The 23,304-nt window shown below is 36.8% G+C and overlaps 4 protein-coding genes across 5 annotated transcripts; 2 read left to right on the forward strand and 2 right to left on the reverse strand.

Moving 5' to 3' along the window:
* Nucleotides 1–600: 600 nt before the first annotated feature.
* wda (will decrease acetylation) lies at nt 601–5,106 on the forward strand. Its single transcript, XM_028314813.1, has 12 exons — nt 601–795; nt 866–1,020; nt 1,214–1,588; nt 1,728–1,875; nt 1,952–2,027; nt 2,175–2,313; nt 2,397–2,576; nt 2,895–3,047; nt 3,166–3,313; nt 3,575–3,743; nt 4,227–4,458; nt 4,948–5,106. The coding sequence occupies exons 1-12, from the start codon at nt 718–720 to the stop codon at nt 5,057–5,059; spliced, it is 1,965 nt and encodes a 654-aa protein (XP_028170614.1). The 5' UTR covers nt 601–717; the 3' UTR covers nt 5,060–5,106.
* A 136-nt stretch (nt 5,107–5,242) lies between these two features.
* LOC114360206 (DNA polymerase delta subunit 3) lies at nt 5,243–6,918 on the reverse strand. Its single transcript, XM_028314814.1, has one exon. It carries the CDS (start codon nt 6,813–6,815, stop codon nt 5,409–5,411), a length of 1,407 nt encoding a protein of 468 aa, XP_028170615.1. The 5' UTR covers nt 6,816–6,918; the 3' UTR covers nt 5,243–5,408.
* A 390-nt stretch (nt 6,919–7,308) lies between these two features.
* On the forward strand, nt 7,309–19,587 carry LOC114360219 (DNA helicase MCM9). 2 transcript variants are annotated; one of them, XM_028314833.1, is made up of 12 exons: nt 7,309–7,453; nt 7,551–7,822; nt 8,198–8,436; nt 8,585–8,691; nt 8,892–9,111; nt 9,399–9,558; nt 12,788–12,897; nt 15,372–15,518; nt 16,392–16,516; nt 17,245–17,371; nt 17,480–17,625; nt 18,056–19,587. In XM_028314833.1, the coding sequence occupies exons 1-12, from the start codon at nt 7,356–7,358 to the stop codon at nt 19,530–19,532; spliced, it is 3,228 nt and encodes a 1,075-aa protein (XP_028170634.1). In that variant the 5' UTR covers nt 7,309–7,355; the 3' UTR covers nt 19,533–19,587. The 2 variants fall into 2 exon arrangements, with proteins under 2 accessions (XP_028170634.1, XP_028170635.1); XM_028314834.1 differs by lacking the exons at nt 8,892–9,111; nt 9,399–9,558; nt 12,788–12,897 and adding exons at nt 13,693–13,912; nt 14,149–14,308; nt 14,718–14,827.
* LOC114360220 (uncharacterized protein C6orf203 homolog) lies at nt 19,584–20,614 on the reverse strand. The gene is made up of 4 exons (XM_028314835.1): nt 20,356–20,614; nt 20,098–20,240; nt 19,940–20,012; nt 19,584–19,855 (listed from the first exon to the last, which is right to left on the reverse strand). Exons 1-4 carry the CDS (start codon nt 20,530–20,532, stop codon nt 19,649–19,651), a joined length of 600 nt encoding a protein of 199 aa, XP_028170636.1. The 5' UTR covers nt 20,533–20,614; the 3' UTR covers nt 19,584–19,648.
* Between the last annotated feature and the right edge of the window lie 2,690 nt (nt 20,615–23,304).

Below are 23,304 nucleotides of genomic sequence, written 5' to 3' on the forward strand. Positions count from 1 at the left end.
ACAGTAATATTAAGGATTAAATACAGGGTGGCCCTTGAAATCATAGCTTGAAATGGTTCAAATAGAGACATCTCTTACTTACTTAAATGGATGGCTCTTATAGGTAGGGGCTTATTAATAAAATAAACCATTTAAAATCATGAGAAATTATGGTAATTTTGGGATCAGTCCTTCATTCCTGGAGATCAAATTATTATTGTAAGCTCTTTCTGTAAGTAAGTATCGGAAATCCAGGTACATTGAAGTTACGAAGTTAGGTACAGGTACAGGTTAATATTTGTAAGTTACCTGAAGTTTTATTATTAAATAGCCTGTTTTGCTCATCAATTATTTTACCATCCTGGTGGTCAACATATAGATCGAATTATTATGAGTGAGTTCGCCAAACTTGTACTGCGACAGGTTAGAAGAAAGAGAAAGACTTTTTTTATTTAGTCCAAAATTTAAGGGGTTTTTGTGTAAAAATGAATGACGAAAGGATGAAATAAAAAAAACATAACCCTCCTTCTGGCACAGTCGGGTAATGAAGATTTGGCTGTATGGCAAAATGCCTTTGCCATATCCTGCAAAAGGAACTATAAAAATATGAACTGTCAGTGTCAACTGTCAAATTTATTTAGCAAAAGCAAAAATATTTTTTGCAATATTTTTCTGAGGGACAAGAAAAGGTAAAAAAGTGAGATCCAATATAATAAAACTATTGATTTCTTCAAATCAATGTCTTTGATAAAAAAGACTCGAAATGATGCAGTCAAAGCTGCAGTTACTTCATACCTTGAACGTCGAAATTACCCGGTAAGTATTTTTTTACATCTGCATTTTATTGTTTACTTTTCGCTCTTTTATAAAATTATCTGATTTTTAGGACCTCGATTTGTTTAGTAGCAATAATTCATTGAATAGAAGCGCTGAACAAATGGCAGTCGCCACAATAGTACAGTGTGAATCCAGCAGAGCAAATTCCATCTTGTTCTCTTGCATCAATAGTGATCCTGGCCAGTATGATGTTCAGTACACAAAGTGAGTTATTTAATATTTTATACTTAATATGTCAGTTATTATTTCATTTCATTAATATTGGGCATTGTTTCAACAGTGTGTTATTTTTGTTCACACACATTATTTTTATTTCTTAGAAAAAAAGTGCAGAACATTTAAACTACCTTAGCATTTGTATATTGTATTGTTTATTTTATGCTTTATCTGTTTACAGATTAGTAAACTTCATCAAAGAGATAAATGTGGAGAAAGTTAAAAATGAATTACTTGGCTTACTATGTCCGTTGCTCTGCCATCTCTACCTTGAGATGCTGAGGGGAGGCCATGGTGGTCAAGCTCAAATGTTTCTCAAAAGGCACTCAGCCACATTGCCCCAAAAAGACCTCTCCTACCATCAACCAATAGATGGCAACCTTCCCTCTGCTTTATACCGGCCCAACAGTTTAGAACAACTGTTCAATTCGTTGCAAAATGGCACAATTGATAATGAAACTCCTGAGAAAGATTTCATGAATCAAATACTCGATGATATTGGTTCTATTTACACATTACAAGAAGTAGAAACAAGGCCTTCTATTGCTGCATTTAGGTATGTATTGTTTTTTTTTTATTATTTGACGAGGCAAACGAGCAGACGGATCGGACGGAATACGAATGTAGTATTTAAATGTCAGATTGTCCTAAGAAATCTGTTCAACTGAATTTTCATAATTGTACACCTATTTCAGATCATGCAAATACGATATTTACCTGTCTCAAGATGCTCTCAACATGCTCAAAAGCTATTTGGCCAAGCAAGGGCATGTCTTATTGATACAAGTACTGCAGACTTGGTTTCACATTGATATAAATAGTGACACCAATAAAAAGAATTCAGTAAGTAACTAATAAACTTGTCAACAATATTTTTTATTTTATTTTGTTTGGTATTGTAAAGTAATATAATTTACAGGATGATGAAGATCAAATGGAAGAAGAAATAAATGCCACAAGAATGAATACAGAAGAGAAAGTTCCTGATGTAAATGGTAATCCATTAATTTTCTCATAAACAGCTGAAAACCTTATACTCCCTTGTTATATCTCCCTAATTGCCCTAAAAACTTTATTGTTTACTTTGTGCCAATAATATTCATTTAATGAAATAGCCACTTAAAAATGTGTTTTTGTTGCAGACATATTCTCAAAATGTAATGGCCACACAGAATACCCAATTGTTGATAAAGAATTAAGAGAATTGCAAGATGCTATAAGGGGGGTAAGAGAGTCCATGGCGCCACTTAAACTTTATAAAGTAGCTGCACCTGATTCTCAGTAAGTCATAAAACATTTTTATGCAAATTCTCAACTTTGAATTATTTAACTTTACTTTATACATACTTGTGTTTTCTCCCCAGCTTAATATGTGCTACGACAGATCTGAACTGCAATTTGCTATGTGGTGGCTTTAGCAACTCAGAAATTAGGATATGGGACCTTGGACAAAATAATGTGAAGCGCATAGTGAACCGCAATATATCAGAGTTTGAATTAGCCTGTTTTGTTCCACCTGAACCTACACCTGAGGATAACACTTTGTAAGTGAAATATTCCTTAAGGCCCTCGCCCACGGTGACATTTTGTAGTGACAGCATCGCTACTAACGCGCGTTTGTCGCATTTGCAACGCACTACAGCACACGGCACACAGCTAGCGACCGCATCGCGACTACAGAAACGCTACAAAAAGTTGCCGTGGGCGAGGGGCCTTATTATCATAAAATATAATTTTCAAAAAGAAATATTTGTCTCCTTTCAATTTCCACCCGGTTTCCACCAAGGCAGAGCGGAGTGAAGAAGTGTTGAATAACCAATCAGATTTCATTATTTTCACTTATCCGCACTTTTCTGTTACAGACAAGTGAACACAGGGCAGCCTCTTAGAGGTCACACGGGTCCCATCCAAGCGGTGAAGGTGCTAGCTCAGGAGCAATTGATCCTGTCTGTCTCGCATGATAACACGATGAGAGCGTGGCGACTTTTCGACTACTCTTGCGCATCTGTTTACAGGTACCCTTAAATACTACTAATTATGTTACAGAGCAGTTCTAATAAACCAAAATAATATATTTTTTGCAACCTTATGTTTCTGTTTATGGAATACCTACTTCATTCTATTCCATTGCAGGGGCCACAACTATCCAATTTGGTGCATGGATATTGCAGAAAATTCACCATTCATAGTAACAGGATCTCACGACAGAACTGCGAAGCTTTGGTCCCTAGATAGAACATTCCCAGTCAGGGTATTTGTGGGGCACAATTCCGATGTCACGGTAAGTTTAAATTCGAAGTAACTGGCCAGTAATTTATAAGACTATTGCGCGGTCGAGTTAACTGCGTACCCGGCGCCGTGACGTGACATCGACGCTCAAGTACGAACGCGGCGAACAAGGGAGATGTGGTGAGTGTGAGGGAGAGTCGCATTTCAGCGAGGTTCGCAGTATCTCGACCGGGTTGTGCTAATATCTTTAGAATTATTTTTACCGTACTCGTTTTGTGTTTAAATATTTCAGCTACTCTAATATCATTTGCAGGCCGTAAAGTTCCACCCAAATGAGGCGTACATAGCGACAGGTGGGGCAGACCGCTCCGTGCGTCTATGGACCGTGTGCGACGCGCGTCTAGTGCGGGTGTTATGGGGACACCGTGGCGTGGTGCGAGCGCTCGCATTCGCACCGTCTGGCGACTACCTCGCCAGCGCTGGTCAGTATCGCTATCGCCACTCATAAGTAACGCCGCCCACTGGCCAGTATTTGCTACACACATAAGCGGTCCAGCAGCAGCACTAATCAACCTTCCGAATCTAAAGCCTCGCATGTCGCATCAACTTGAGCAGCCTCTTTTTGAGACAGACTGAGGGTGTCAAAGGCTTCTAAGTACACCCAATTTTGCATAACTTTTATTGTTCCATGCATTATACCTAAAGCCTGGTCCGTGAGCACGTAGAATTTTGTCCAATGACCCCAAGCTACCCATCCTTACCGCTCGCGCGTAATTATATTGCTGTCGCGACTGTGTGACGGGCGCCCGCAGTGAGTGTGCGAGCGCGACAGCAACATAATTACGCGCGAGCGATAAGGATGGGTAGCTTGGGGTCATTGGACAAAATTCTACGTGCTCACGGACCAGGCTTTAATAAAATTAAAAACTGTGCAATTTTTCTAAAATGCTTCATATTTGTTATAGGTGATGATAAGAAAATAAAGATATGGGATTTAGGAACTTGCACCAGTGTGCATGAACACAGGGGACACCATGGAAAGATCACTGCCCTCGACTGGTCAGCTGTGGGGAAAGCCAGTCTTACAAACAGAGTCCAGTCTGATCCAAGTGATTTGTCCATAGAGAATTCACTTCTCTGCTCTGCTGGAATGGATGGAGTAGTCAAAGTTCTATGGGACAATCATCCTAAAAACAAGTAAGTAAAAATAATAATTGTTATTACTATTTATTGTTTTAAAAAACCAATATATCATGATGATGCAGGTTTGCTTCTACACCACTCAAATTAATTTTATCTGACAGTGTGTTGAGATGTGATCTCTGCTCACAAGTAGTACAAACATACTTCTTAGGCCCAGAACAGACGGTGAAACGCAACTGCAACGAAACTGCAACTTTCTGATGATTCAAACTGAAACTAAAATTTTCAAACTGGTCGCGTCATGTGTGGTCTCTTAACGGACGCTATGGCAGAAACTTAGATGCAACTCAAAAGTAACTAGCAGTTGCAGTTTCGTTGCAGTTGCGTTTCACCGTCTGTTCTGGGCCTTAGTCACTTGTAAATTTCCTTTACATCATTGTGTACAATGTGACTTGTATTTGGAAATATGTTTTGTATCTGTAACTTAGTTACATTTTTAGAACTAATTATTCTAATTTATTAATTTTATTTATTTGTCTACAGACAAGTATCCAGCCAAGATGTGCAGTCTGCAACTTACAACACAAAATGCTCATATCTGGTAGATGTACAAGTCCATCCTGACTGGGTGGTCGCGATTGGAACAAAAAGATAAACATACTGTCACAACTTTAATATGTATTAAAATAAGTTCAATATTTACATGCTCTTTTATTTTCAACAATTATGACAAAAAACAATTAGTGTCCTTCCTAAACATCCCTGTATAAAGTTATGTATTACATTTGTTTCAAAAAGTAAAACTCCTAATCATGTTCAAAATAACTTAATTGTTCTATCTCCAGGAAACTAATAAAAAATTACTCATGATTTTATTTCAAGTGACATTCAATAGTAGTTTTTCTAGCTACAAATTATTACATAGATCTATTTTATCAAGTATCTATCTCATCATGTAATAAAAATATTTTGTAGGACTGTTACAATAAACATGTAAATGAAAATTATTTCTGAGGTACTTTTTTGAAGAAACTCATTAGTGTAGCTTGTTTCCCTTTTTGAGGTGAAGCTATCTTCTTTTTGGTATTTTTGGTAGCATTTTTCTTTTCTGGGGGTGAAACTTCTTTCTTCACCTTATTTATGTGTTGGACATTTTCTTTAATACTAGCTTCTTCCTCATTTTCAGAACAACTTTCATAGATTTCCTCCTTCTTAGTTAAAATGTAACCATCCTCATCAGTGTAGGTTTTATCCACAATCTTTCTTTTTTTCTTGGGGTTGACTATTCCTGAAGTTATTTTGACTGTGTTAACTAATGGAGTTGGTGGAATCTCATCTTCAGAGTCTTCCATAGCCACAGGCTCTGGTTTGAAAGGATCATCTTTCTCCTCTTCATCTTCACTATCAGAGACATGCAGAACTCTTTTTCTTTTCTTATCAACTTTGGCATTCTTTTTAATTGTATTGAGTGTTTTATTATTCTCTTTTGCTGGTGCTACAGTGTTCTGTTTCTTGGATTCTACAACTTTCTTGGATTGTTCAGAAACTTCTATAACTTTCTCAGATTGTTCAGGAACTTCTTCATCCACATCCATTTTCTCAACTTTGACTTCAGTGGTATCCTTCACTAGAGGTGTTATTTGCTTTAAACTATTCTTTTGTTCTATTTCTTTAGTGCCATTTACCACTTTCTTAGCAGGGACACTATTAGATTTGTTGAAAAATCCTGCAATACCTTTTTGAGACTTGTTGACCTTTTTGTTGTCCGATTTTTGGACATTATTACTTGAAGACTCTTTTTTAGGTGAAACAACTTCACTTTTAATAATGGGCTCCGATTTTGTTTCTTGAATCTTAGCGACTTGTTTGACATCATTTACTTTATTGTTGTCATTTTTCTTTTCTTGTTTTACTACTTTTGTACCAGAACTACTGGGTTTCTGCTCAATCATAACATTTTGTTGGCTGTTAGTTTTCAAACCTCCTATTTCTTCAGGTGACCTCTTAACACAAGAGTTACTCTTTACAAGTCCAGTGCATAGCGAAAAATCTGATAAATTAATAAGTGCCATAAGTGAGACATTATCTACTGACGGTGTTCCCACGCTTACACTGTACACATGTTGGTAGAATAACACTTTCAGATTGTTTTTAATTTTTTCTAATTCTGTCTCGTTACAAACCGTAGTTTGAGCTTTATTGGTTTCTAACAATCCAGATATCATGTAATTAATGTTAAGCTGAATATCGGGGTCTTTCTTCTTTAGATAATCAATTATTTCTTTCAGAAGGGACTTGCTTTCGTTCACATGAATACACATTTCTTTGCTAAGTGATACATACGTGACTAGCTTCCGTTCGTCCAGCAACATCTCTTTCAGAGTATTCATATTTTCAGAAATTTTAACCATACTTTATTGGAATAAATGAAAGATAGGTAATTTGTTTTTTCAACGCTTGTGAACGCTTCTGTTGTTTTTTGAGCGCACTTTTTTGACATTTGGAGACGATGACATTTATGACAGCTGACGGCGCCGACGCACTCTTTGTTTTTAATATTTACCCATTTCAGTTTGGCAAAGGAGATCAAGTACACTGATCTTAAAACCAGCCTTGTTAAGGTCATAGCACACTTATCAACTCAGAAAAGTTTTGTATACATTCGTAACTGAATCATTGTTCCCCTTGTGCCGTCAACATAATGGCGCGTGACGTTGCGTTGACTGCGCTCGTTTTTGGCTTTTTAAGTTGTTGTGTGCCTTTTCCTACTTTTAACTTTCAATCTATAAATAAAACTATTCAATTAATAAATTATTGAATAGTGCAAAAGACGCATCCCTACTGGGACTTGTCAAATGTCAACTAAATGTCAATTTGACAATTTAATGTTTCGGCCAGCCGCGATTTTAATTTTGAATGAAATTATTAATATTGATGTAAATACATGAATAATGATGATATTGGAATATATTTTAAAGTTCCACGATCAAGACTGTTTACAAATTATATCAGATGAAGACAATTTGGGCTATTTTAGTATCAAAATTGAGTGAGTGTAAACTTTTGAAGATTTCATAAATCTATTTCTAATTTCCAGTAAACTGATCATCAGGTATTAATAAAATGTTAATGTTATAAATTTACAGCTTTCTGAAACTTTTTGAAACTCATCCAGATGTGGGTGACAAAGTTCTTTGCAATCCTGTAGACAGTTTGCCTACTTGTAGTAGGGACATAATAAAGGCCCAACAAAAGATATTAGAACAAGACGAATATAAACAACAAGTGGTAAAACTAAATTTCAAGTCGTTAAAGAAGAATGTACATGCTAGATTCTTTGGTTTGCCAGTTTGTCCTGAATTACATCGGACTGTATTTCCAAAAAATATAGATCTGGGATGTTTTTTGAAGGTCACAGGTAAAAAAGTTGTTTATTATAATGAATAAATTTTATTATTAGGTATAGTTGTTGCAATTCATGAAGGCGAGTGAGCTTTACATGTGTGGTGGCTCGCTACCATTCATTTTTCAAAAGTTTTGATAGACATTACACTTATTATTATTTGCATGTACATGTACACAAACAAGTAAAGCTCATTTGCTTTGTGAGTTGCAAGAACTATATTTACTAACATAGCAGTTACTAAGTTTTCATTCACACTACTTTTTTTAAATTATGAGATGTGCTTTAAAAACATAGTATGGACTTCTCTCTTCTCTGCACAACTTGACCAATTGAGCAAAAGAAAAGACTCGTTTGATTTATACATCATTAATAAAATTAATTTAACAGGAACAGTTGTAAGAGTAACACAAGCAAAAATGTTAGAATATCAGAGAAAATATGTCTGCATGAAATGCAAGTATGAAAATGAAGTGGAAGCAGACTTTGAAAACCGATACATTTTGAAAGCACCAGCAAAGTGTGGGAACGAAGACACAAGGTGTAAAAGTTCAACTTTCTCACAAGTNACACAAGTTCACTTAGTATCAAGGGAACATTGTAAAGATTATCAGGAAATCAAAATTCAGGTAACTTTAAAGACTAAATACTAATACTAATACTTATAGAATAATTTAAAATTAACTATCACCTCTACTCACATGTGGTTCTAACCATTCTCTATTAGTTTGTACAACTCTGTAAACATTAAGTAAAATAATATTTTTTCACTTACAGGAGTTAGTAAATAAGTTAAGCATAGGAACTATACCTGGATCGATGTGGGTAGTCCTTGAAAATGATCTGGTTGACAGTTGTAAACCTGGAGATGATGTAAACATTTGGTAAGAATTGCTGAAAAGTACCAATACATATTTTTGAATTCAGATAGGATGAAGTGTGAAATCGCTTACTATATCTCTCTCTATAACTCAGTGGTAACAGTCATTTTAAAAAACAAAGCTCATGGGATCTTGAGCCCTTGCTGAGACAGTAGATTTTTCCATGAAAATCGTTTACTAAACCAATCCTTCTAACAACACAGTGGTACAGTTCGTCGCCGGTGGCGTCCTACCGCCCAGAACAAGAAAGCTGAAGTGGAGTTGGTGCTCCAAGCCAACTTTGTGGAAGTCTGCAATTCTCAACGGTCTGATGTGGTGACCGCTGCTCCGGATGTTAAAGAGTGCTTCAGCGAATTCTGGTCTAAGTTTGAAGCTTGCCCTTTGAAAGGAAGAGACCGTATATTAGCTTCAGTGTGTCCTCAGGTGAGTTTATTCTACTTCTTTTAGTCCACACTTGGACATGTCTTTGCAAAAAGAACGCGTTTGTAGCGTTACGCGCGTGCGTAATACTCATTTTACCTTTGTGAAAACAATCGTGCCTGTTGTCCTTTCATTGCATAATTTGTTCAACTCAGGAATTAAAGATTTATGGTGTCAAGTAAAATTGTGATTTTTAGCACTCTTTTACCAAATGATAATAGGAAATAACTCAGAAGTTACATTAATCTAAATTAAGCTCACATTATAAAGAAACTAAATAATCATTCCAGGTCTATGGCCTCCATTTGGTCAAACTGGCAGTGTTGCTGACTGTTATAACAGGCTCAAATCATATAGCAGAGAGTGAGGTGGAAAAAAATGCGTCACCAGACGACAGCCATACTACTAGAGTGCGCGGGCAGTGCCACTTGCTGTTGGTAGGCGATCCAGGTAAACAATAGTTTTATAATTTATTATTTATTTATTTATTTATTATTCATTATTGAGCAATTACATATTTGATCCAAATAGCGTCCTAAATCCTCTTTAGGTTTGTCTAGACACTATTGTTCTCTATACAAATAAAAACAAACGTTTTAGTATAAGCATTCACAACACTTTCAGTTAAGTGCTACTAAGTTACTTTCAATTAAGTGGATTGATGATCTAGTGAAGGTCGCGGGAAACACCTGGATGCGGGCAACACAGGTCCTTGTGAAAATCTTTGGGGGAGGCTCTTGTCAAGCAATAGACGTCCTTTGGATGAAACCGGCAGCGACACATCTATGTAAAATACATGTTTCGTTAAAACACCAAACCTTGACTTGAGATCTAGGCCAGTGTTTTTCAACCTTTTTCATGACACGACCTCCCTAGCATGAAAAAATATTTCGCGACCCCCCGACCGCTCGCTTTTTTTTCATGCATTTTATAATGGTACAAATATATTGTACGAGGGCTGCACTAAAAGTATCGGGAATGGAATATTTCCACTGTTCCAGTCATATTAAAATCTATTTAATTGCAAAGTCCAGGGTTTTAAAAATCGTATACCATTTATTTATTTAANTATGTAACACTAGGTATACAGTGTGAGTCACGTTAAAGTATACCTACATATGAAAATAGATTAAAATAGACCTATTTTTATTGACAAAAAAGAGGTCAAAAATTTTTTGAGACTTCTTTTGAATTTTTTATAGAATTTTTTTTCTTCCAATTACTTTATATTGTAAAAAAAACGTAATAACTTTTAAACTGAGCGGTATATCCTAATAAAATAAAAACAGTAATAATGCTAAATAACAGACGATACTGTAAAAATACATAAAATACCCAGAAAATGCCAACAAATAATAAAAAATGATATTTTTTGAAAAAAATCTGCTTAAAAATTCGTATTTTTTTGGTTATTTGATAAATTTCTCAAAAAAATGCTCCTACAACAGGTGGTTTTTATTACTTTGTATTATTTTCTATCGTATTATCTTTGTAAATTCTCTATCCCTATCACAACATTTGCTATGATCATTTATTATTTGTTGGCCTTTTTTGTGTATTTTATGTATTTTTTTAGTATCGCCTGTTATTTAGCATTATTACTGTTTTTATTTTATCAGGATATACCGCTTAGTTTAAAAGTTATTACGTCAAGCGTCTATCTTACGCGGTTTAGATTTGTCATACAAATGTTTTTTCCCACTAACTCCCGTTCCCGTGGGAATTTTGCAATATCCTGTTGTAACTAAGCTTTAAGTTTACTAAGGTACCTGCATGCCAAAATTCAAGCGTCTAACTTAAGCGGTTTAGATTTTTCATATAAATGTTTTTTCCCGCTAACTCCCGTTCCCGTGGGAATTTTGCAATATCCTGTTGTAACTAAGCTTTAAGTTTACTGAGGTACCTGCATGCCAAATTTCAAGCGTCTAACTTAAGCGGTTTAGATTTTTCATACAAAAGGATTTTCCCGCTGATTCCCGTTCCCGTGGGAATTCCTAAGTATCCTATAACCTGCCCAGGAGTATGAAGAATAATTGTACCAAGTTTCGTTAAAACCCGTAGAGTAATTTTTGTTTCTATAAGGAACATACAGACAGACAGACAGACAGACAGACAAAAATTTTACTGATTGCATTTTTGGCATCAGTATCGATCACAAATCACCCCCTGATAGTTATTTTGAAAATATATTTCATGTACAGAATTGACCTCTCTACAGATTTATTATAAGTATATAGATAACATATTATGTGCTTAATATTATTAAAGGTTGTACCCTAGCTAACCAGCGCCACCATATTTTTTCTTGATTACTTTTGTTATAGACCGAAATTAAAAAGGTGGTTTGAAAAATGTATAATACACTTGCGAGCAAAAGTATGGAATCACTTACATGAAGTTGTTTACACGCGATCTTGTGTACTAACCAATTTGTCAGTAACAAAAAAAGTAGCACCATTTTAAAGATTAAACTTTTAACTTTAAATTGATACCAAATTCATTTAAATCACACCAGTATTTAAAAAGATGTCCCGCCTAATGTGAAGAAGTAAGGAAAAAGACATGTATCAACTGTTGATACGTCGCGAGTTGCAGCCTATTTACCCCCCATAAAAGCAAGTGTTTTCGGATTTTTGCTTTCACACGTTGATCCATACACATTTCCGCTTCTTTTGACACTTTACCTGGGATTCTACACCTTCAGAAGTAGAACAAATCGTTGCACTGTTGCAAGAAGGGCTCAGCCAGCGGGCTGTCGCACATCAGCTCCACATAAGCCAGTCCTGGGTTTCGAAAGTTTTAAGACGCTTTCGGGAGACTGGTGGCTTTATCCCGAGACCAAGTTCTGAACAGCGCCGGTGCACATCACAGAGCGATGACCGTTTTTTCATGTCAACCTCTCTATGAAATCGTCATTTGACTAGTATCGACGTCCAGCAAGAGCTCAGAAATGTTCGTAGGATAGCTGTTAGCGAGTGGACAGTTCGTCTAAGATATGAGCAATAAAATTTGATTCCAAAAAGGCCTACCACAGGCTGCAAACTGACGGCAGGTCACCGACAAGCACGTTTTTGTTACTAACAAATTCGTTAGTACACAAGATCGCGTGGAAACAACTTCATGTAAGTGATTCCATACCTTTGCTCGCGAGTGTATGTATCAAAGCTATTTTTTAAAATAATTGTTTGAATTCATTAGATATTTGCAGCAAGTTACAGATTTAATTACTGCTAAAAGTTACCATTTTAGCTAATTTTGAANAGCTGTGGAAACTTACAAAACGGCCATTTTGGAGACCTAAACTTCCGAATGCAATGGTTGCTTCAATGATTGGTTTCGTGTATGGAAAAATGTGTCAAATTTCGCGGAGAATACTTTAAAAAGCAATAAATACATTTTTAAATAGTAATGTTGTTTCACTTCCTTGATTCCCGAAATTTTCAGTGCCGCCCTCGTAAAGACTGAATACTTCAATCCATACAACATTTACGCATCTTCATAATTAGATGTCTGATAAATCTATCTTGAAAACTTTACTGATTTTTTTAACGAGGTAGTCTTTACGACCTCTTGCGACCTCCCTATAGAGGCTTCGCGACCCCTTGAAAAACACTGATCTAGGCTATCAGGGACTTTATTAGGTAGTATACAGACCCTTAGTAAATGATTTACATTTCAGGCACCGGCAAGTCACAGTTGCTACGTACGGGAGCGGATCTCACCGCGCGATCTGTGTTCACGTCTGGGGCGGGAAGCACTCGTGCTGGCCTCACATGTGCGGCGCTTAGGGTAAGAAGCCGAAGTTACCTATACAGCTAAAGGCCGTATACAGAAAGAAAACTGGAAACTTATAAGCGCTTACCAGCGCTGGTAACCCGCGCAGGAAAATATTTTTTTTTTTTTTTAATCCACATCGAGGAAGCTCTTGGCCTGTATCTCACCTGATGGTAAGTGACGATCAGGCCGAAGGTGGAAGCGAGCTTCACCCGAAATCCTCAACCACNGATTATCTGTGGCGCAAGTTTTAGAGGGGTAAGTATAGTTCCAAAATACTGAACTGTCCTATGCATGACATTGACAGTGGGGCGCCACCGTCAATACCGGATCGCTGGTTTCGATTTTTGCCATGTTGGAAACCATATAGTTGAACGATGGTAGCGCCCCCCTGTCATTGAGTTTGGTGGGACAGTTCAGCGTGGGTCATCTATAAGCTCCTTAAATATTTATGTTACTATTACTTAAAAAAATAGATTAAAAATGTACTCTTCGTGCTGTTGTTAATGTTTTTTTCGTGCTAATGTTTTTTTTTCTTATCCGCCGCCCCCTTTCATATGCCGCCCGGGGCCATGGCCCCCCCTGCCCCCCCCAAGCTACGCCACTGGATAGCCCTCATTGGATGGTATAGATACGACANTTTTTGAATTCAGATAGGATGAAGTGTGAAATCGCATACTATGTCTCTCTCTATAACTCAGTGGTAACAGTAGTCACTTAAAAAGACAAAGCTCATGGGATCTTGAGCCCTTGCTGAGACAGTAGATTTTTCCATGAAAAACATTTACCTAAACCAATCCTTCATAACAGTGGTACAGTACGTCGCCGGTGGCGTCCTACCGTCCAGAACAAGAAAGCTGAAGTGGAGTTGGTGCTCCAAGCCAACTTTGTGGAAGTCTGCAATTCTCAACGGTCAGATGTGGTGACTGCTGCTCCGGATGTTAAAGAGTGCTTCAGCGAATTCTGGTCTAAGTTCGAAGGTTGTCCTTTGAAAGGAAGAGACCGTATATTAGCTTCAGTGTGTCCTCAGGTGAGTGTATAAACTAATTGTTTAAGTCCACACTTGGACATAAGTCTTTGCCAAAAACAATGCGTTCTTAACGCGCGAATTTGTGTTGGTCTTACTATATGAAAAATAAAATAAAGAAGCATTAATATTTTCGGCACTTTTTGTAAATTATAAAAAGGCCTAACTACAGGATTAAACTGTTCTAATTGAGAATTGAATTTAAACTGATATTATAAAGAAAATAATAATAATTACAGGTCTATGGCCTCCATTTGGTCAAACTGGCAGTGTTGCTGACTGTGATAACAGGCTCAAATCATATAGCAGAGAGTGAGGTGGAAAAAAATACGTCACCAGACGACAGCCATACTACTAGAGTGCGCGGGCAGTGTCACTTGCTGTTGGTAGGCGATCCAGGTAAACAATAGTTTTATAATTAAGTGGATTGATGATCTAGTGAAAGTCGCGAGAAACGCCTGAATGCAGGCACCGCAGGACCGGTCATCGTGGAAATCTTTGACGGTGGCCTTTGTCCAGCAGTGGCCGTCCTTTGGATGAAACCTGTAGCGACACATCTATGTAAAGTGAGTTTGTTGCGGCGCTTCTTCTCAGCACTTGCCAAATGTTTGTCTCGAAGCGCTGGTAGGGCAAAAAAAGAATGAGACATGTATAGGCTCCTTAAGAGCATTTGACGATTTGCAAGAACTAATTTAATTAGTCTAAACAAATAAAGATAATTTTGATTTTGATTTTAAAATACATGTTTAGGCTATCAGGGACTTTATTAGGTAGTAAACAGACCCTTATTAAATGATTTACATTTCAGGCACCGGCAAGTCACAGTTGCTACGTACGGGAGCGGATCTCACCGCGCGATCTGTGTTCACGTCTGGGGCCGGCAGTACCCGTGCTGGACTCACTTGTGCGGCGCTTAGGGTAAGAAGCCGAACTTACCTATACAGCTAAAGGCCGTATACAGAAAGAAAACTGGAAACTTAAGCGCTTACCAGCGCTGGTAACCCACGCAGGAAAATATATGAACGCGCGCCGATAAGAACTGAACGGCGCCGACAAGGTTCAACACGTGCTGGTCAGCGCTGGACGCTGCCATATAAAATGCCATTCAACTTGCTTCCTTTGTGAAACGGACCAGCGCTAGCAAGCGCTGGTAAGCGCTTATAAGATTCCAGCTTTCTTTCTGTATACGGCCAAATACTGAAAGCTTATTTTGTTACAAGTATTTTGCATTAAATATAAATATTTTTTACTTATAAGGCGGTTATCACACTGCGGAACGCGTGATTTTCATATAAAAAATCACGCGCGCGGACGCGTTGTCAGTGTGAAGTGCCGCGCGTGTTTTCTATACAAACTGAGGTACTTGCATACAATGATTAAATCTGTCGCCCCGCGCTCCGCGGTGGAGCGCGGCGCAGTGTGATAACCACCTAAGTGATATTGTACTTTTTTGTATTATCAGGAGGATGGCGAATGGCAGTTAGAAGCGGGAGCTTTAGTGCTCTCAGACGGCGGCGTGTGCTGTATCGACGAGATATCCCAGCTTAGCGAGCACGACCGCACCGCCATACACGAAGCTATGGAGCAGCAGACTATCTCCATCGCCAAGGTAAATGATACTACTGTCCACTGCTGGACAAAGGCCTCCCCTAAGGATTCAAAAATCAAAAATATTTATTCAGTTTAGACCACAAGTGGCACTTATGAACGTCAATAGAAAATAAGAAAAAAAAAAGAAAAGGTAGCCCTTATAGGGCACTTTACATGTCTCCTTATCTTTTGGGCCCTACCAGCGCTTCGAGACAAACATAATAATATGGCAAGTGCTGTAACGACCGGACCGGTGATTTCCATATAGACCGGTCCTACGCTGCTCGCTTTCTTCCAGCAACATTCGCCCAGTGACGTAACTACAAGGGGCCCCGAATCCAAAGGGCCGAGCTAAAAAAAATGATTTAAGTAAAATGCACACGTTAAATGGTTTGGGTTACCGATTCGAAATGATAGATGATAGTAGGTACTTATTCATACGTGTTATGATACCAACCAAGGGGCCAGGGCCCCCCCTCAAATGCCACGGGCCTTGGAATGAGGGCTATCGTTTTTATACTTAACAGTTGGCACCCCTGGCGATTGACAGCACCTTACTCTACAGTGGCGCCATCTTGATGAGTGCAAATACGATAGTCCTCCTACCACTTTAGCGCTCACAAGTTGGCGCCACTGTCTTCGCTACTAGCAAGTGACAGGACCTTACTCTACAGTGGCGCTAACTGGTAAGCGCGCTAAAACGATAGCCCTCATTGGATGGTATAGATACGACACTGCTTTCACCAGATCTTCGGTCCACCTAGTGGGGGCCTAGTAATACCTATTATGATGTAGTTAAGGACAAGTTTTGCAACAGAAATTATTAATTTCTGTCTGATGCGTTCTAAGTGTTCGAGCACGACCTGATTTTAAGTCCTTGTTTTTTCCGCAGGCTGGCATCGTATGCAAACTGAACACGCGTTGCGCGGTCATCGCCGCGTGCAACCCGAAGGGCCACTACCAAACTGATCAGCCTCTGAGTGTTAACGTATCGCTCCAGACTCCTTTGTTAAGTAGGTAAATGAAAATTTATTGTNCCGAGCATAGCCCGCTCCATCGCCCTTTGGGTGACCTTGAGCCTTCTTATGAGGCCCATAGTAAGCGACCACGTTTCGGATCCATATATCAACACTGGCAACACACACTGCTCGAATACTTTTGTCTTGAGACACTGCGGTATTTCGGACATGAGTATATGGCGACTAAGGATTGTCTAAGCTAAAATGAAGAAGAAATGGCAATGCCAGATTTTGTATGGAAGGTGGCGTCTTTTTTTTTTCGCGCGGCCATCGACCATATTTTTTTGATTACAAAATAGTGTAATGAACCAAACTTACTATGACATGTATACCTCTAAACTCAGTCTGAACTAAGTTACGAGCATTAGAAGTTTGATGATTTTACATACTAGATTTGCTTTCTGCGCGCAAGTTTTGTAAGAAATTGCAACAAAATAGTGATATTGTATGTGTAAACAAACAATACCATCCATTATAGGCTCCAGCCATCAGTGTGGAGCAGAATCAGCGCAATAAAAAAAGACGTCACTATTTCGTCGCAATTTCTTACCAAACTTGCGCGCAAAAAGCAAATCTAGTATGTAAAATCATCAAACTTCTAACGCTCGTAGTCATGTCATAGTAAGTTTGGTTTATTACACTATTTTGTAACCAAAAAACATGGTTTGGTCGATGGCCGCGCGAAAAAAAAAGACGCCAATTTCCGGCATTGTCTTTTTGTTTCAGGTTCGATTTGATATTCATTCTTTTGGATTCCAAGAACAAAGCATGGGATAAACTAGTCTCGTCTTACATTTTATTTGGAGATTCCAATTCGGCATCAAAAAAAGAGTGGAGCCTTGAAAAATTACAGGTAACTACTTATTTTTTGCTAATAAATAATTTTCTTTACGGCTTTTTAAGATTCAAAATCTATTGGGGAAATGTTTGATGTTAAATAGAAATATATGCCAAATTCTAGATGTACATAAGCTTAGTGGGACCCCGACCGACAACCATGACGAAGTCTGCCAATATGATACTGCAGTCTTACTACATGACGCAAAGAAAATCGGAATACAGGGACCCGTCTCGTACCACTGTAAGAATGCTCGACAGTTTAGTGAGGTATGTATTGTGTTGCGTGTTTCATTTATATCATTCATATTACAGGTAAAATTGTGTTAGTTTCTGTGTAGTGGAGCGGGTATAGGTTTTTTTTTATTTACATTAAATGCGACAAGATTTTTAGACTAAGAATCACAGCTCTGTTACATTATGTTATGTTTTCTGTACTATTTCACCAGCCAAGGAATACACTCGCCTTGGTGTTGATAGAATTGATAGCTATTGATTGTACTTCAACATTTTTTATCATTGTCATTCATTTGTAGCTGTATTTTTTTACTAAATAAGTAGTATTCTATGTACTGTAACTGTACCTATTAATAAATAAATAAATTTCCATGGTAAGATTGGTAATTAATTTTTCAGGTGTAATTTAAAAAACAAATAATGGTTGATGCTATGATGAAACTTTATAATTTTCGTGTTTTAGGCTGTCGCAAGCTCACTGCCGCCTTATGTTCCGCACAACCATTCTGCCAGTGGACGCCATAGTAGCCGTCTCCCTTGTAGACCTCTCCATGCAGGACTGCACTTTGAGTGACACGGTGGATGCATTACATTCCACGTTCCAACGGTGCCCCGACTTCGACTACTTGTGTACAGCAAAGAAACTACTCACAAAACTAAAACTACCTGACATATGGAAAAATGAACTGTTATACTACGGAAAATTGCTCCAAGTAGATCATAAGACCTTAGAAAATGATGTCGATAAAGGAAATTATCAATTGTTCGCTAAATACGATGACGTGACAGATGATAACATTCCACTGTCTGCTACTTTGGTGACAAGTTCATATTTTAATGGTAAGAAAATTCGGCAAAATTGTGATGATGAGGATGCTTTCAAAGACAAAGAAAACACAAACAATTTTAATGATGCCAATGTGAACAGCAAATTCGCTGAAACATTAAAGAAACACGCAACATTAAACAAAGAAGAGAAAGAAATACCAAAATTAGTGAAGAAAAAGAATACAAACAAACGGAAACGAAAAGAGGTGACCATTGATGTAAAACTGGTTAAAAATAAGAAATTAAAGAGATCTAAGAAAACAGAAGCAAGTTCAACAGAAAGTGAGGAAGACACAAGAGATGAAACATTGATTCTCAATGCTGTACCCAGTGTTAATGACATATTTTCTGAATTAGGAATAGATTTAAAATTTGAAAGTGAAAATCATGATGATAAAGATAATTTAGAATTAAGAAACAATGAGGAATCAGATAATCATTTATATGAAGGTAATATTAGAAAAACAAACAAACAGCCTGACCTAAATAAAATGGAAAAACATACTGAGAAGGGAGAATCATCTACAAAAAAACAAACTGAAATGAAAGTAAACAAAAGTACAGAGAAAACAAAACCAGCAAAAGAATCTTCAAATGGTGCAACTTCAAATAAAACATTAGATAAATTGAAACAATTTCAGTTCACAGAGAAACATGACCTGAGTAAATTTTATGAAGAAAAAACTGAAAAACAGTCACCAAGTAAAAATACTGTAGTGAAAATAGAAGATATTAGTACAGTTAGTGTTCCTTGTTCATCCAAAAGCGCTGCAAAACCGAAGTCGTCAGTAACCAACTCACAAATATCGATATTTGAAAGCTTCTGTGATGAAGATAAAACAGAAAAACAGTCGCCCAACAAAAATGCTAAAGTAAAATTAGAAGATTCTAGAGTTCTATGTTCAGCAAACAGACCTAGTAAACTAAAGTCAGTAACTAACTCACAAATATCAATATTTGAAAGTTCAGACTGTGATGAAGAAAAGATAGAAAAACAATCACCTAGCAATGTTCCCTGTATAGAAAACAGTGCTACAAAAGTGAGATCAGTGCCTAACTCCCAAATATCAATATTTGAAAGTTCAGACTGTGATATAGATTTAGATATCTAAAGAGTAAGGAATCATGAATTTACAGTTGTTATTTTTTAAATAAAACTCATGTTGTTAAAAATATTGTTTTCTTAAATGTCTACATTATTGCACTATTAAAACAAGTTTTCCATGGATTATTGAGTGTCAGGATCCACAGCTCCAGATTTATAAGGGTCTTTTTCATAATTTTCTATTAGTAAATTCTTAAACCTTCTTGCTGTGACCACAATATTATCTTCTGTGGCAGCTACATTTATAATTTCTACTCTTGATACATATAAGTGGTCAGGGTTTTTGGGACTGACTGATTTGATCACGTCAACCTCATCTCCAACTTTTACCTATGGAGAAAAAATATTAGGATCTTGATAAAAAACTTTAGTAACGAAATAATTTGTATTGCATATTAAATAATGGATCCTTACCGATGCACTCTTTTTGAGAATTTTCTTTCCATTTACTCTTATTTTGCTTTCATAAAAAACTTGCTCTATTTTGCTGAAATCAAAGATATTTAAAATTAAGCAGAACTAAGATATTGCAGAAATTAGTGACAGAATTTAAATTAAATTCGCAAACTTACTTTCTAGCTACTCCAAGTGCCGACTTCAGTATAACATCAGTGCGCATGGTAGTGGTGTTGAATTTGACTACTTTGGAATCACGTGACAAAGAAGAATCATCGGACTGTACATCACCTTCGTCATCAGAGTCCTGTGCATGTTGCTGAAAGAAACAAGAATCTAGATAAAAAATAACACAGATTTTATTCCACAAACAATAACACATCGAAAATAGCTCAATTATTAAAAGTTAATGCTTCCTAATACAAAATGTTTACCTTTTTAGACTTAAATCGCGAAGAGTTTAGCATAATCGGAGGATATTTAACTACTGTTGAGGTTATGTTTATGTTTTTTAACATGAAATTGTGTACGCATCTTTGGCTTGATACTTGCTTATATATATAATTATTGATGTAAGATGGTCTTATTACACGCCTCCATAGCGAATTCATTTTTAAATGAGTTGTTTTAATTAAAATTAAAGTTGAATTACACAATCACAAGGACGCAAATCACACAAAACAAAATGTCATTGTCAATTGCTGTTTTATAATATTGATAAGAAAATAGAAGTTGCTGCGTCAGCACTTACTTCTTCACTATCTAATTTAAAATCCTGGCTTGATAATAATGGATTAAACTTATCTGCTAATAAAAGTGCCACAGTAATTTTTTCAAGATTGAGAAATCCACCTCCTGTCCAAATTTCTTATGATAATGATTTGATTCCTGTAAAACCTCATCACAAATTTCTGGGAGTAATTCTAGACTCAAAACTGACTGGAAATCAACACTGCGAGTATATTGCAGAAAAGTGTGAAAAAAGAATAAATATTCTCAGATGTTTATCTGGAGTTTGGTGGGGAGCTCACCCTTTTTCAATGAAGCTTATATACAATGCTCTCATCAGAAGTGTTCTGGACTACGGCATGTTTCTTCTCGAGCCAGGCAATAAATCTGCTTTTAAAAAATTAGATCTGATACAGTCAAAAGCTCTCAGAATTGTAACAGGAGCCATGAAAAGTAGTCCAGTAAATGCGCTTCAAGTTGAATGTTGTGATCCTCCTCTCAAATTTAGACGGCAGTTTCTGTGTGATAAATTCCTCTTTCGTACATTCAATTTCTCAAATCATCAACTTTTCCCAAAACTTCACTGCTTATCAGAAAAAGTTCCCATTTCAGACTATTGGAAACATAAAACTATTCCTTGTCTTTTGCACAGCTACAATAAATTAATGTCTCTGTCCTCTCCCATATTCCGTTCAAAACACTTACCATTGTTTCATTGCAGTATTGAATCTCTCTTAGTCCCTATAAATATTTGTTTTCTCCCAATTGATAAACAAGATCTAAACATTGTATCCAAATTTAATGAAATTTTAGACACAGATTATAATGGTTTNTGTGTGCGTGAACTGTGTGTATGTGTGCGTGGACTTTATGTATGTATGTGTGCGTGTACTATGTGTGTATGTGAGCGTTACGTACGTAGGTTAAGTACAGCGAATTTAACACCAGGCTGTCAATTAGTAGGCTCAAAAATTTGACAGAGAGGGTTCTCTATTTCCTATGTATTACTTTTCTCTATGATTGTCAATGTCAGTTGTCAATATCAGCTGTTTTTACTTCTTCTTCTTCTTTTTTGATGATGTTGGCAATACACGTCGAGGTCGACTTGATTTGTGCCATTTTCAAGTATTTATGTGATACGACTTACGAGTTACAAAATGAGATCAAGTATTATAATGAAATAATGAAGGATGATAGATGATACCCCTTCCCACCCTTTGAGTCTCAGTAAAGTTGTGGTGCTTTACAAGGAGGCTTTTTAAGGAGGTCTCACTCCTATGGACAACTTGAGAGAACCAGAAGAATAACGATGCACTGTTCTGCTTCACTTGCCCACACTCATGCACGTTCACGAACACTTAATGGTTAATAATCCACCATTATTACACATTAATAGTCGCCCAAACACGAATTTGAGGAAATAAAACAAAACCGCTAACATGACGCTTCACATTCCCGCCAAGAAGTCCCTGTTTTTACTTTTTTTGTGAGGATACCACGTGGTCCATACAAACTATTCAAACCACAGAGGAAGATTCAAACCACAGATATGGATTAGAGTAGATACAGCAAGTTGCTAGTCAAAGCGTGCCATTCCGATATGTCCAAATGGACATACATGGTCGAGTGATGTTCATGTAATCCGATTACAACAATCGGATACGATGATTTTACGAGGACAGTAGTACGAACACGGTAGAGAGAAGAAATTATTTACGGATTGAGAATTGTAATTAACAGCAACGAGTAACAAATATGTAATTAATTAGAATAAAGTAGCAGAAGAAGAATTATAAAACAAGTTAGATCAGTGATCGCGGAAGACAGAGTGCACTGTATAACGTCGAAATATACAAATCAAGAAGTTAGGTCAGTGATCGCAGTATACACTATTACTACTATGTATACGACGCCCGAGATTTTGTCGTTTAGAAATATCTTCAAAACTAGGTACCTGACTAAGCTTTATGAAAAAAAACGTATTGGCAAAACTACGCATTTTTACATTTATTAAAAATAAAAAGCTTGAGTAAAATAGTCTTTATTTTATGAAACTAGGTCATTTACTTACTAGGATATTTAAAAGTATGGAATTAAGTATGAATTACTAGTAGTACTATTTAACATAATGGAATAACGATCATTACTTTCATAAACATTAGGCACAACAAAAATATTATTTGCAAATTAATAATGTAGAATTGTAGAATAACGTCTACCGCTACATAATTATTTTAATCCACAGTCAGACTAGCTATAAATTTAACAAAATATCAGTTTTATCGGAATTAATTAATTTTTGAATCGAGTCACACGATATCATTCGATGACTTTGCGAATGCAGTACGATGATACGATTACTTTTACGTTGCGGCAATCACTAAAATTCGCTAAAATGACACTAATGACGTTTAAAAAGTGGCACGCTCGGCTTCATACAGATTTTGACACATGCTGCATCTATCTTTATCTGTGCGTGAAAAAGACTATAATCTGTGATTTTGTGTGAGACTTGTCAAATTGACTTGACGTTTAAAATCATGTGTTATCTCCACAGATATGGATTAGAGTAGATACAGCAAGTTGCTAGTCAAAGCGTGCCATTCCGATATGTCCAAATGGACATACATGTTCGAGTGATGTTCATGTAATCC

The sequence above is a fragment of the Ostrinia furnacalis genome, unplaced genomic scaffold, assembly GCF_004193835.3.
Source record: "Ostrinia furnacalis isolate ACB-3 unplaced genomic scaffold, ASM419383v2 OfSCF4915, whole genome shotgun sequence".
Classification (NCBI taxonomy): Eukaryota; Metazoa; Arthropoda; class Insecta; order Lepidoptera; family Crambidae; genus Ostrinia; species Ostrinia furnacalis.

Excerpts from the sequence above, each read along its gene's own strand:
- wda (XM_028314813.1), top strand. The coding sequence starts at position 718 with ATGTCTTTGATAAAAAAGACTCGAAATGATGCAGTCAAAGCTGCAGTT. Across the intron at positions 1,589-1,727 it reads CCTTCTATTGCTGCATTTAG|ATCATGCAAATACGATATTT; the intron begins GTATGTATTGTT and ends CACCTATTTCAG. Across the intron at positions 2,028-2,174 it reads GAAAGTTCCTGATGTAAATG|ACATATTCTCAAAATGTAAT; the intron begins GTAATCCATTAA and ends TTTTTGTTGCAG.
- LOC114360206 (XM_028314814.1), bottom strand. The coding sequence starts at position 6,815 with ATGGTTAAAATTTCTGAAAATATGAATACTCTGAAAGAGATGTTGCTG.
- LOC114360220 (XM_028314835.1), bottom strand. The coding sequence starts at position 20,532 with ATGAATTCGCTATGGAGGCGTGTAATAAGACCATCTTACATCAATAAT. Across the intron at positions 20,241-20,355 it reads CGCGATTTAAGTCTAAAAAG|CAACATGCACAGGACTCTGA; the intron begins GTAAACATTTTG and ends TGTTTCTTTCAG. Across the intron at positions 20,013-20,097 it reads GCACTTGGAGTAGCTAGAAA|CAAAATAGAGCAAGTTTTTT; the intron begins GTAAGTTTGCGA and ends CTTTGATTTCAG.